Consider the following 14,626-nt stretch of genomic DNA (forward strand, 5'->3'; position numbering starts at 1 on the left):
GCACACTGAGTGCATCTGTAATCAATTCATGATCCTTTATATTTACCTTTTCCCCTTTTGGTAATATATTTGACAACAGCCACTGGTTAGCCCCCAAAGCCAATAAGGAAGATCGCAAAGGCCATTGTATATTAGTTAAATCACTAATTGAGGTAGCCAACTTGTTCATTATCACCTCCGAATCAATACTATTGAAAACTCCCAATCCTGTTCCCAAAGCACCGGTTAGGTCTCTCTGCATTCTTTTTGTGTGAGGAGTTCGTTTTTGCAGCCAGGTTGTCCATCCCTCGTAAGAAGTCTTTAGGAAAGGTGAACAGGCTGGCTGAATGTTTGAAACATTATTTTGCATCAGCAATTCAACTTGTTTGAGAGACCACGCTGGGTTAAACAGCATTTGTTGCTGACCTGTATTTCTAATTGCATATGGTCCAATTCCAAAGATTCTTGGGCTAAGCACGACCGTTGGTTGTGTTGGAACAGTATGAGCAGGAGTAGTTGTAGTTTCCTCCTGTATGTTCAATGGGAATCGGAAAGATATAGCTTGATCCCCTGACCTGGTCCCTCCCAAACAAACTATGGACACCGGTTGGGTTGCAGTAAATGCATACCAACAGGCCTCCGACTCACAATGGGTTTGAGCTATTTTAGATTCTGTCTTGTCTCTGATAACGATTTGAGTCAAAGGGGGTTGACTGACGGTTTGAATCAAAGGGTACCGACTTGTTATCACACTTACATTGAATACTCTGCAGCCTATCTGTATCTCATCTCCTTTTTTAGCTGTCCAGGTATGGGATGAATTCTCCCATTTATATGTTTGTAGTGTTAGGTTATTGCTTAGTATGGCGGTTGCTAACTCTGTCCCATACAAATCTGCACCCATACGTCCTGTATGTCCATAATAAGCGTCTGCCCAAGGCCATATAATTTGGTTAGTTAGGGTATGTTCAAAAGGTTGGTGGGATTGGTTAGTCGTTCTAGCCCACCCTGGTGGTGTATTCATTGTGGCTAATACACCTAGCCAGACTATCCAATAGCTCCAACAGAAGGCTGGCGGGATTCTATAGATTTGTGCGTAGTTTTTCTTAGTCTCTTTTGTATCAGGGTGTTTGGCACTCTCGTCTGGCCCTTCTCCCTCAGGGGCCCTTTTCTCCTCAGAGTAGGGCAGTAAAGTTTTTCCCACTTGGGTACGTCTCTGCCTCCTCTGCCTACTCTGTTGCTTAGAGCAGCAGGGTGTTCCATCTTCTCGGCAGCAGCCGTATTCTTCAGGGGTACGTTTGTCTCTACTCCGGGACACATAGGTCTCCCAGTTTTTAGCTTTGACCTCGAGTCCATGACAGGGGACCCAGGGGATCTGCTTTCTACAGATCACCCTTAGGATCTGTGGGTGATATTCAGTAGGCCAATTAGGGTGAGTGCACTCTATTTCGGGATTTATCCCTTTAGTAAATATTTTCCACCAAGTTTTAGAATCTTCAATTATTTTCCCGTTTTTACTCCAGTTTTTAGGGACTGATTAGTTAATCTCCGTTCTCATTGATAACACTGATTACAACTAGACTGGAGATTTATTCCATGTGCATTATGAATCCCCCAGCCTTCTTTACATACATTACACTTTACACTTTATGCATATAAAAGGAAAACAAATACAAGTTTCAATTGGACAAAAATATCAGGGTCTCACTCATCGAGTCCTTCGTAGGTTCTTATCTCACAATGTGTAGAGAGTTCTTTCAGGTTTTCCGAAGGGTGACTCGTAGATCCCCAGGAGGGTTGGTCACTTTCCAGGCCGAATCCTGTATAGGTCCCTTTACCCGGCTTGCGCGTGTCCACCCCTTCTCAGCAGTCCGAACAGCAGTTTCTGTAGTGACAAGAGCAACATAGGGTCCTTCCCAACGGGGGGTCAAAGAAGATTCTTTCCATGATTTGATCAGTACTTTATCTCCTGGTTGGATTTGATGCATGGCCACATCCAATGGAGGCCTTTGCACTACCATCCCCCGGGCCTGCAGTTGTTTTCCTCTTGCCATTAGCTGTATCAGGTAGGATTTTATCTTTAATTCTTCAAGTTGGGGGTGATCCGATCCGGTGGCATTTCTAAATCATAGGGCATCCCATATAGCATTTCAAAGGGAGAAATGCCAACATCGGTTCAGGGCTGAGTTCTGATATTTAACAATGCTAAAGGGAGACACTTTACCCATGACATTTTGGTTTCTAACATTAATTTGGTAAGTTGTTTTTTTTATTTCTCCGTTCATGTGTTCAACTTTCCCTGAGCTCTGCGGGTGCCACGGAGTGTGGTACTGCCACTGTGTACCCAGGGCAGCCAAAGTCTCTCTGGCTACTCTGGATACAAAGCGTGGACCCCTATCTGCGTCTATTGCTTCTATTGCTCCATACCGAGGTATAATCTCTTCAAGTAATATCCTTGTTACTGTGTGAGCTGTGGCCCGGGCTGTGGGAAAGGCTTCTACGAATTGGGTTAAATGATCTATAATTACTAATAAGTATTTATACCTCCCCACCTTTGGTAATTCGGTGAGGTCTATTTGTATTCTTGCGAAAGGTCTATGAGCCAATTCTCGCCCCCCCATATATTTGTTTTCTTATTTGGTGCTTATTTACTTTTTACAAACCATTCCCCTATCACTCGTTTGGCTATATCATATATCCCAATGAACATGTATTTAGTTGTAAATTGATCCACTAATGCCTGAGTTCCCCAATGAGTGTTTTTATGGAATTGCTGCATTATCTTGGTAGCTATGGGTTTTGGGAGAACTTCTCGGCCGTCCGGGAGTTCCCATGTTCCACTAGCTTTCTGTTTAATCCCCATTTGATTTAATTTTACTTGTTCTTGAACTGTAAAGCTTAAAATTTCATAGGGTTTTCCATGAAAAACAAACAAACAAACAAACCACCACTTAAACCCTGGTCTTTCACATATACATCCTATGCCGTCTACCCCGAAATCGTCCCAGCAAGCATAACAGGGGAGGTAATTATCTCCACAATTAACACACCGCTGTCTGGCCTCTATCGGATCATCCAAGTGCAGTGCTGATAGCGCTGCTCTCTTTGCCTCTTGATCAGCAAGGTTATTCCCCCGTACTAAAGGATTTAGCCCCCTCTGGTGTCCTTTTACGTGTACTACCGCAATTTCGCTGGGCCCCCGTATAGCTTGCAAAATTTGTGATATTAACTCCTGATGTACTAGGGCCTTCCCCCGAGAATTGATTAAGCCTCTCTCTTCCCATATTTTCCCAAAGGTATGTACTGCTCCGAAGGCATATCTAGAATCGGTGTATATAGTTCCCACTTTTCCTTTTAGTAATTGCAAAGCCTTTAATACTGCATATCATTCGCATGCCTGTGCTCACCAGCTGGGATTCAAGGGTCCTGATTCTATCACCTTAAAAGTTTTTCCATCAATTATGGCATACCCTGTTTTTCTTTTTCCTTCTACCACTCGAGAGGATCCATCTACAAATAATTTTTCTCCTTTCCCTAATTCCTCTTCTTCCAAATCTGGTCTTATCTTAGTCTGCTCCTCGATGTTACGGAGGCAATCATGAAAAAGATTTTGACTAGGTTCTCCATACAAAAATTGGGCTGGATTTTGTAACGATGTTGTTTCAAGGGTCAGGTGGGGGGACGTAATGAGGATTGCCTCATATTTTACCAGTCTAGCATCGGTTATCCTTTTTTCTGCTTTTTGCTGTAACACACCCCTGATATTATGGGGTGATAATACTCTCAATTCACTTCCAAAGGTTATTTTGTGTGTTTCCTCAATCAATAGAGCTGCTGCCACCACAACTTGTAGGCACGTAGGTCACCTCTGATTTGTTTTCCTCCCCAAACCTCCATACAATAATAAAGCATTTTTACTTTGTTTTTACCCCACCTAGAGGGGTAATCTTCCCAATGACTTATCATCAAGCCTAAAGGAATATCTGGTGGTATTTGGGGGTACCTCACCTTGGGTCCCACACCACCCATGGGATCAGAAGGCTTGCTCTTCTTCTGTCCCATCTTCCGGAGCGCCTTCACACACTCACACACTCCTTTTCCCCCTTTTCGTGACCCAGTCCCTCGCGGGATATGGGAACTGCACTACCGAGGGGTCCGCACTCGCTTCGCCCTGCTGGGCGTCTCACACACCACGCTCCGGGAAACCCAACCCCAACCGAACGGTAACCGGCCTATACTCACGCAACCCTGCGTCTTCGTCCGGGGCTTCGTGCACAAAGATTATGGGGTTACCGGTGTTCTTTTGCTTGTTGCCGAGTTTTGGAGTTCGTCGGTAGAGGGTGTGATGTGATAACACCCAGCCAGGGCCGCTGAATTCAGCGGGGCCGTGCCTCCCCGTATGGGGCTTCCCACCAGATTGCCTCTATCCGAGTCACGGCACCAATTTGTTATAGGTTAATTCCCAAATTGCCCAATATGGGAGTCAGAGCCAATCAAAGTTTTAATTATTTATTTAGCAAGCGGCGACAAGCAAAACAGCGCTGGGCAGCCGCGGAGTGTAACTCCACCAACGGCGCGCGCCTACTTCCTGAAAGCTTTCCCTTTTATATCTTCCGTCTTCCGGTGTCTTTGTCTCTCTGAGGGGTGTGTTCTGCGTTTGTGCGCCTTGTGGTTTCTTCGTCCGGATGGGCTCTGGTAGGATTGTCAGGGCACGAGCTTTTTCCTATTGGGTCTTTTGAAAGTCTCATGATTTCATCTTTCAGCGGGCTTTTTATCAGCTCTAGGTGGGGTTGCTGAGAAGCGGTTACATCGTTCCAAGCAAACAGCACACTTTATAGTTTATCCGTATATATTCAAACATTCATTAATATTATTATAATATAGGTTATAGTGATCCAAATCATTTTGGATGCACACAGGGTATCATATTCTATTTTTCCAGTATTTCAGACAGCAAGATCTTATGGAATGACATCTCTATGAGATACTTCTATGCCTTATAGGGTGAGATTAAAGTTTAATAGATAGACAACGACTTTGTAATTTTACTTCCTCATACACCAAGGTTGATGAACAAACATGCTCCTCCTATTTATTACAAAGAATGAACCTCCATTTTTCCCAAGCCTCACGTGGGTTTGTTGTTTATCAGCGAAGCTGCCTGTCAGTCAAAATTGCCTGTTTTAGACTTTCTGAGATGAGTTTTGGTGCTCAGGGGTTGATATCAGTGTGCTAGAAAACACCTATTTGCTGTGTCTGTGCTTGTGGTATCCCAGAGGGCAGAAACTTGCAGCAAGGTGCCTGCCTGGACTCCTGGGTGTGGGGAGGAATGCCTAGAAATCTGCCTTGCCTGCACTGGCAGCTGCCTGGCTACAGACACCAGACAGCAAGAGCCTCCAGAGAGCCGAGAGTGGCTTTTAATAATGAAACCACACTGTGAGTCAGTGCTGGTCATGTATCTCAAGGCAGAAAATGCCTCTTAAGGCCATAATTGATAGGCCCAGCCTGGGGGGTTGTCTGGCTTTCCATCATTTTGGCAAGTTGACTGCTCTCATCTTCTGCATCAGCCTTTCCTTGTAGTGTATTGGGCTTCTCCCTTGCTTCTCTACAGCCCCCTTTAAATTCCCTTAGCCATCTCCTTGTTTCTTGTCTCTTTCCTATGTTCCTCCTTTTGCTCTTCAGGTTTCCTTTTATTCCCAGTAAGGCCACAGTGTCTGTGGTCTCCTTCTCTTGCTGCTCTGCCTGCATGACTGTAGCACTGCAGCTTGACTGCCCCACTCAAACCCAGTATGTTAGTAGTGAATTTCTTCCTCCCCCCAGTATAACAGGTACTGTTTTGCCTTCAGGTATTTCATCCCCCTCCAGAGTCATGACTGCTTGGGGGTGTGCAGGCAGAAGCCCGCAGGTTCTTTGGGCTGGTTGATGTGTGGATGACTTGATTCAGGTATTATCTCAGGCACTGCTGGTGTCTCACCTGCTCGGTGATTCCTTCACAGCAGGGCGGTGCCCTACTGCCTCTGGCCTAGGGCTATTTTGCCCTGGCAGAATGGATTCCATCCTGGTGTATTAGGTGCATGTACCTCTGTAAGGAACTGAAGGAATTGATGCCTCAAACATTCATCGACAGAGAAAACCTGCAGGACAAGCTGTGGCCTTTGTGATTAGTCTAAGGAATGTCACCCGAGGGAGCAGGAGTGTATGGAAGGCTGCACCCCCGCTCCCTTGCAGTTGTATTGACAAACTCCTTATGTGGGCCTCAGAGGGGGGAAACTGAGTGGAACCGACAGTTTCCCCTCAAGCACAAAGACCGCTAATCCCTGGCTGCACTGGGTAAGCCCGGTACTGTGTGGCTCTGTTGTGTAAGCCAGACACCATGCTTGCCTTGCTAACGACTTCGTGCCTTCACCGTTGAAGAGGCGACAAGGCCTGACCAGAGGTGAGCATTTCTGCCCCAGAAGCAGAAGTATGTTAATCAGCTGATAAGATGAACTGAAACTTTGCTGTGTGTGCACCCACCGCCCAAGATGGTCGGACCTGAGACAACGCTGGATCCAGGGGTGCTGATCCGGATTTCTTTGACTCTCTTTCTCACCTTTCTATTTCTTTTCTTTTCTTTTCTTTTCTTTTCTTTTCTTTTCTTTTCTTTTCTTTTCTTTTCTTTTCTTTTCTTTTCTTTTCTTTTCTTTTCTTTTCTTTTCTTTTCTTTTCTTTTCTTTTCTTTTCTTTTCTTTTCTTTTCTTTTCTTTTCTTTTCCCTTTCCCTTTCCCTTTCCCTTTCCCTTTCCCTTTCCCTTTCCCTTTCCCTTTCCCTTTCCCTTTCCCTTTCCCTTTCCCTTTCCCTTTCCCTTTCCCTTTCCCTTTCCCTTTCCCTTTCCCTTTCCCTTTCCCTTTCCCTTTCCTTTCCTACAGATTTATAAGAGATCACATTGCTTATTATCCTTCTCCAAGTTTAAATTGTTTTCTACCGCAAGTAAAACATTTTAACCGATCATTTGGTGTCGTTTCACCTTAATTTAACCCGAGGGGATCACCCTTGCGACTCTCTGGGCTTCCAGCCCAGGTTGTGACAACCTCAAGAGTTAGAAGTGCTTTGGAAAGGTGGTTAAGGCGGGATGTCCCCAGGGCATGGCCAGGTATTTTCTCCTCATGTTTCCATATGAGTGGCAAAATCATAGTTTCCTGTCTTTCCTGCAGGTTCCTCGGCTGGTGAAGGTTGTCTTGGAGACATCGCCTTACTTCAAGTTGACCAGCCCCGGTGGTGTGTGCTGTAAGGTAGCACCTGGCATGTGTTCAACTTTCCAAATCCAGTTCACCCCTGAGGAGAACAAGGTGAGACTGGAGGTCCGGAGAGGTTGGTGCCTTCAGTGGAAGCTGAACCTGCAGGGCTGGATTCATCTGGTGTGGGTTTTGAGGACTGTCCTGGTTCCAGTGGGGTTGCCCTGGATCTAGAACCGGGGGAAACTCTTTCCCCATGGTGAAGATTATGCTCTCATAGGCTGGAGTCTCTTATGTGTTTCAGACCATTTTTATCCTTCAGTGATGGAACATTTGATGTCGTGTCTGCTGGTTTCAGAGATAAGAGAGTCTGCCGTCTGTGGTGGGACGGCCTCCCAAGGTGTTGGTTTCTGGTATCTGTCCAGTGCTGTGTGATTATGGGTTTGCTCCACTCACGGTAGATACAGAGGCCTGTTTAAAAGTGACCTGTTATTTGGAAGACCCGCAGTGAGCCTGATCAGAGTGGGGACCGCCACCCTTGGAAACTGGAGTCACCTTAATGCCTAGCGTGTTGGACACAGTAGCGAGACAGCGGAACATTATGTCTGAAGTCATCGCGGTTTTTGCGCACTGGTTATAGCCCACAGCCTGCTGTGGGGTCTGCTCCAGGCTGTGGTCGGGCAGTCTGCAGCTGGTCCCCTCTTGGCACTGCAGGATGCTGTTAGCTGCTGCAGCAGGGACTGACGGGCTGTGCTTTCCCTCCCTGCGCTTCCTTGAGCGTTCGCGAGGGAAGATGCACGTGGAACAGTAGGAGAATGGCAGGGTGGGGTGTTGATAAGATGATTAGTCATCTCTCTACCCAATGGTAGGGGTTTAATTGTTATGGAAAATACTAGAGGAACAAATAGATCCAGAGGGATTTTCTGTTTCCCATCGGGCAGCCACTTCCCTGCCTCACCCTGGACTGGAGCAAAGATGGTGCTTTTCCATGCCCTCTGTTTTCAAGCCTTGCAGCTGTGCTGTCCCTGAGGACACTTGTCTGTCTGCGATGCAGCTGTGAGGCTGGGGCAGAGGGAGGGCTGTGCAGGTGGCAGGGAGCCAGCCTGGCACAGGCACACTGAGCTCTAGATGTCCCTAACTCGGCAGGAGGTTGTTGGGCTGCAGGTGGCTTTGAGACATCTGCCCGAACGAGCACGTACGGGAATAAACGGGCAGGTACAAGCTGCGGGCAGACACGTTACCCAGAGCCTGCGGGGTAGCTGTGTCGTCATGCGTGTTACTGTCAGCTGGCACCTCTTCTCTTGAGAGAACCCTCAAGAACAGGATGTCCAATACTTTGTCCCTTGTCTTGCCCTTGAACTGGCGAGTGTATGGAGCAGGGAGCTCTGCCAGCGAGAGGTCCTCTGCACAGCTTCAGTGACACTCCGGTGGTTTCTGCTGCACTGGGGGTTGTGCAGGGCATGGGCAGAGGGATGCGTGCTGCTCAGCGAGGAGCACGTGGGGATTTATACAGCAGAGTCAGAATTTTGTACAAATCAAACATTTTGTCTCGTACTTGATGGAGTGTGGGCCAGCGAAGCACCAGAGTGCTGTAGCTCAGCTGGAAATGTGTCAATAGCGCAGTCAGGAGGTGCACGGCACCTTGAAAACCCCTTAGCAAAGAGGCTTTGGGAAACGGTTCTGTAGAGCCACCTGCGTTGGGCTTGCAGTGCCCTGCATGCAGAGTACCTGTGTGTTAGTTGTGGAAGGCTTACGAGTGCTGCCTTTGAACAGCCTCTGCCCCTCTGCTGCTCCATCATCTGCAGGGATGGTGGATCACCCAGTGAGCTGGGACGCAGGTACAAGCCCCTCTGCCAGGGCTGGGCAGTCCTCCTGCTGTGGAGTTGGTTTGAATCTGTTCTTGCCCGGGGTCAGTCTGACTTCAGCGAAGTCACTCCTGATTCAAGGGAGTAACATTGCGGCTAAGCCCTAAATCAAAGGACCGTGTGAGTCGTTAGCGGCTGAAATGCCATGTGCCATGGAGCGCTTGCTTGAAAAATGAGCAGTTTCCTATTGTCTTGCAGTCATTTGGGAATGTGCCACAGGATTGGACTGTCAGAAAGTAAATAAATAGCTGACGTGTCTCTGTTTATTGGCACTTGCCTTAGAAATAAGAAATGCCAATTTTTCTGTTGGGCAACGTTTCCAACTAGTTGCTCTTGCTGCTTCTGATGTACACATTTCTGTGTTAGGGTTTCAGCTGCACGGTGTGGGTGTTCTCGTGCCACCCTGTGTTCAGGTGTCCTTGCGTTATGGTCTGACAGTCTCTGCCTAATTGAAAACCATTGTGGAACTGACTGGCAATGGACAGGAATACATACCTTTGTGTGTGTCCTTTGGCTTATTAATAGATTATCTTAAAGGAAGAAGGAAGCAAGGAGCATATAAATACATAGCACAGCTTATTCTGTTTTGTCCTCTCGCTCTTTTCGCTGTAGCAATACGATATATTCAAGCAATACAAGTTCAGTCTGTAATGTTTGCCAAATCCATTACTGATGCTCAGTGGAGACTGAATTAATGCTCATTAACATGAAATATGACAGGCCGGTGAGCTATTGCATTACTGAAATTAAATTTCAGTCGGGCGCTGTTAGATGTTTGGTAGCACACAGAAGCTATTCCAAGTACACTTTTAAGATGACTTTTGCGGGGAGGAAAGGGGCAGAAAATCAAGGCAGATGGCCCTGTGCAAAATGAACCTGGAGCAAAGTGACCGATTTCAAAGCCTCCTGTGAGTTGGTGGCTGAGGAAGGCAGGAGAAGGGCCACCCCTTCTCATGGAAGCTGTCTTCACCCTCCAGTCTCTCCTCTCTTTTCATGGCCCTTATTTGCCAGCCTTTATGATACCCTGGTTCCAGCAGGGAGCTTTCCCTGCTTGACTTGCTACGTTACCTCATGCTACAAGGATCTCTTCTTCGCAGTTGTCTGCTGCAAGGAGTTCAGTGAAGTACTTAGGATTGGTTACGCAGCAAACCGACACCTCGTTTGCTGGTGTACTGGGCAGTTAGGGTTGCTGTCACTGTGACAGTAATTAATGTTAGCCTGAGCTTGCAGAGCCTGAAATGACACCTCTGAGACACAAGCAGTTCTTTAATTTCATTGGTTGTGAATTCAAATGCCAGTGGTGATACTTTGCAGGCCAGAGCTTGTAACTTATTGCTTCTGGAAGGTGAATAAGAGAAGAGGAACCATTGTACAGTGAGAGGTGTTTCCTTGAAACTGGGAGAGGAGTTGTAGGAAGGATGAAGTTGTATTTTCATGAAAATCTGTAGGCTGAACCTGGTGGGTCTAAAAAGAATCTTTAAAGCATGGAAGTGATGCAACCCCTCTCTCACCCAGGCATGCTTATTTAGAAACCTGGTTTGAAACCGTCTAAGGGTTTGCAGTTGCAAAGTAAAACAAGGCTGTAAACTGGTTCCGGCTGTAAACTGGTTCCAGCTGTACCCGCAGACTGTAAGCAAGTGCCTAGCAGAGCTGGTAACGCAGGGCAGTGCTGCAGTGGAGAACTGCAGCCTGTATCTCCTCCCGAGGGAGGTGATTCAGCTTGCAAAAGCTCACGGGACTGTGGGTTCACAGCAGCCTGAGCAGCCAGCTTCTGCCTGGCACCCCTCTTCCCTTGGCTTTCCCCCCGTTTGGCCCGAGGCTGCGTTCAGCTTGGTGCAAGGTTCCATTCTGGTGGGTCACAGAGTGTGGCTGGAGGGTCAGGGCACTCTGAAGAGCTGAGTCCAGCCTTGTACAGGATGCAGCGTCCCAGGGTGTCCCTGGAGAGGGGGCTCGGCACGCAACGTGCGTGTGCATGAATGGCGAGAGGCAACTTGCTCTCTCAAGGTCGTGGTTGTCTCTGTGGCCAAATCCTGGCTGCTTTAGCCTTGCCCTTGTGTACCTGGAGAAGTCCCTTTCCCGGGGCAGGCAGTCCCAGTGCCCCTCCCCGGCCCCAGAGCTGGGAAGGTGGCATGTGCTTGCTTCTGGGGGGGTTACACCTGGGGGAGGCATTTATTCCTTGGGCTCTTCTGTACATGGCTGTGGATCCACTTGGTCCTTAGCAATGACAGTGACTTGAAAATGGTTTCCTATTATTTCCCTTAAATAATTCCAACTGTTGAAGTTTCTTTTTTCTTTATCTCCCTGCTGATCTGAACTCCTCGCATCATCCTCTGTCAACCTGGCATCTGGGAGAGAGAAGTAAATATGGCATGCCAAGATTTAACAAGGCAGGCAGCTTTCAAGTGGATTTACAGTGCCTTTGTTACAGTAGTGTGGCCACAGTAACAACAACAACAAAGTAAATAGGATTCTTCATTTGCTAATGCAGTTTCTGAGGATCTAAACAGTCCAGGATGTGAAGTACCCAGATAGTAGGTGCTTTAAGTTCACATGGGCTGCCCGTACCTTTTATTTTAGATGGCTTAGGCTGCAGGATTGAGTACAAAATTGCTAATTCAGAAAGGCTTGCTGAAGATGAAGCGCTCTCCTGAAATGTGATATTCAGTTCTGTAGGTCGTTTGCTGCAGTTTCCTTCCTGGTATTTTACTTTCCAAATACGAGAAGCAAAAGCCCTTCTGCAAGGTCCAGTGTGAATATTTGATATGTCTAGAGAGAAAGATCTTTCTTTATTCTTTTTCACATCTTGGCTGTGACAGCATCTGTTACAGCAACCTTAAACCCTAGCTGGTGGGTAGCGCTGGGTGTTAGTTGTTGTGTTAAAGCAGTAGCTCTGTGTCTGTGCCTCCTCTGGCTGCCTTAGGGCCCTTCCAGGCTTGGAGGGGGCGGGTGTGGGAGAGCAAGAAATCCCAAGCACAGAGGAATCTGGATCTGTTCTGGTTAAGAGAGTTTGTTGTGTGCAATTCCTAAATCAAATTATCTGCTTGCTGCTTCAACAATGATAAAAATATCAGACGGCTTCAAAGCACCGAGGAAAAAAGATCAGGACAGCGAGTGATAAGATGCAGAGCTTCCATCAACTCATGGCTAAGAGAGCTGCTGGAGGTAATGGCTCCTGGGCCTGCTGCAACAGTTTTACCGGTGCTTTCAGCGGGGGCACGGGGATACTTGCAGCCCTGCGATGCCACACCGTCCATCTGGAGATGGATCTGCTCCTCCCTACAGTAAAATGATTTTGGTGATTTGATTTGCCTTCCTACTGCTGAAGGCCAGACAGCTGGGGGGACTGTCTGTCTCTTTTGTGAAGAAGCCAGTGCCGGGGAATAGCACAGCTGAGTTTGCTCTGGCAGGGCTGTCCCAGTGTCTCCCATCTGCAGCTCCTGCTACCACCTGCCTCAGGTAGGCATGCTAACAAGGCATCAGCCCTGCAGCAGAGAGGAAGCAAAGCTATTTCCCACGTCCCCTGAGGCTAGGTGAGCTGGAAAGGGAAACTGAGATTAGACACAGGAAGAACTCAAGTCTAGGGTAGAGCTGGAATAGGCTGCTGAGGGCAGGGGTGGACTTGTTAGTGCTTTTAAGTACTTGTCAGACATCTTGCAAGAAGAGTTTGGGTGTAGAGCTGAGCCAGTTCTGGGGTGGGGAGATAGATCAGATAGCTTTTCAAGGGTGTGTGTCCCCAGCCTTGTCCCTATAATGCTCTGGGAAGGGGTGGGAAATACACACTTACCCTGCACTCACCTGACATTAAAACAATTCCCGTGTCCAGCTTGTTAAATCTTTCACCGAAGAGTGAGTGTTGGTCGTGCATGTGTCAAAGTCCTTTTGAAAATGCACCTGAGCGTCCCCTGGCCAGCGTCAGTGAGGTCGCTGCGTTGCTGGGATTGGAGTTAGTGCTGTGGCACAACTGGGTGCTTAGTGGAGCCTTTGATCATCTGCGGTGGTGATCGAAGCGGGTTCTTGTTACTGCTGTAATCCCTTACATGAAATTGCTCTATTTTGGTGCCTCCAAATCAAAGTATCAGATAATTTTGTCTGGTTCTGCCAGCTTGCTGTGAAAGCAGGTGAATCAGTGGGATTGTTTCTTCTTTGCAAGTTAACAGCCCTGTTCAAGTCACGCTGCAGGAATGAAAGGTCACTAAGGTAAAAAGTCCTTTGACATTGCTGGATGCTACTGTTAGAGTCACAGAAAACAGCAGTTTTTCTTCTGCCATGGGATGGTACTGAATGCACTGTGCTGAGATTGTTTCTTTCCCTGCAGGATTATTTCTACCAGCTCACCTGCATCACAGAAAGGGAAAAGTTTATTGTGCCAATCCGAGCTATCGGTGCCCGAGCTATCCTGGACTTCCCTGACCAGCTGAACTTCTCCGTCTGTCCAGTCAAGTACAGCTCCCAGAAAACTCTGCTGGTTCGTAACATCGGGAACCGGGAGGCTCGCTACCGCATCAGCACTGAGAGGTAAAGGAGCTCGTCTTCTTTGTGCAAAACACTGTTGCATGATAACAGGGTTGGTAACAACACGGAACCAGAGCATCTGAGCTGCTGTATTGCAGCCGTAGCTGGAAACGGGCAGGACACGTGGGGTTTGCTGTTGCTTGTAGTGTTTAAGCGTGACGCAACCTTTGATAAAACTCTGCGTGCTGCAGCGAGGTTTTGTACTGCAGGGGTGTCTCCAACAGAGCGTCTCGCAAGACTGATTCTGTTAGATTGAAACGAAGGAAGGCAACCTGGCTGCCCGTGGGCTGTGTAAGATGCTGCGTGGCAGGCGACAGCTCTAGGAGCTCGGTTCCTGTAGACCAAACGGGGTGTTAAGAAATGGGCAAGCTGTGAGCTGGTGAGAGAGACATTTAAGAATTTACCAGCAGCTGTGTCTTTATTTGCAAGTGCCTTTAGAGATCGTAGATCAAAGCAATTGGTATTGAGGCCCTGACAAGAACACTGTGTGGTCCAGGAACTTTGTTTTCCAGTAGGTTTGGTCTGGTCCCTGGGACCAAATGTTAAGTAGAATGAGCTTTTAGGTGGAGCTGAGCAGACACTGGCTTCAAAACTGCACCACAGCCCCAAAGCAGCATGCTAATGAGGGCACAGGCAAAAGATGCAGCAAGTGTCTGGTGCATGGGTTGGGGGCCTTTTCTTCTAGAGCTTTATCTCTCCCAGATTTCCTGGAGAGTGCTCGAATCTGTAGGGATCCAGCTTGCAACCTCCTGATCCTGAGTATCTTCTGAAACGGTTACATACCAGCGTCGGCCAAAGACACCCACTGCACGTGAGAGGAGGAGGAGGATGATTAGTGGAGTAGAAGGGAGTGAGAGATCTGTCTAAGCTTAGATCCATCAGGTGACCTCTGTATCCTTTATTCTCTATCTAAACAATTTAAACTTCTGTTTTCTGGCCTGAGCATATTCAGGCTCTTGCCCATTCACAAGTCAGCTGCAGATGCCACCATTTCCTAGTCCATCGTGCTGCTCATATCACGTTTCCTTGCGGCTTTTCTCTGGATTTCCTTCTCTG

General features: G+C 47.6%; 1 protein-coding gene across 1 annotated transcript in view; it reads left to right on the forward strand.

Annotated features, from left to right (window-relative positions):
* The window catches only part of LOC141915927 (hydrocephalus-inducing protein homolog), a 100,157-nt gene that overhangs the window by 6,149 nt on the left and 79,382 nt on the right, over positions 1-14,626 (forward strand). Inside the window, 2 exon segments of the mRNA XM_074807862.1 lie at positions 7,173-7,307; positions 13,374-13,573. Of these exon segments, the coding sequence (XP_074663963.1) occupies positions 7,173-7,307; positions 13,374-13,573 (335 nt within the window).

This window comes from Strix aluco, chromosome 27 (genome assembly GCF_031877795.1).
Source record: "Strix aluco isolate bStrAlu1 chromosome 27, bStrAlu1.hap1, whole genome shotgun sequence".
NCBI lineage: Eukaryota > Metazoa > Chordata > Aves > Strigiformes > Strigidae > Strix > Strix aluco.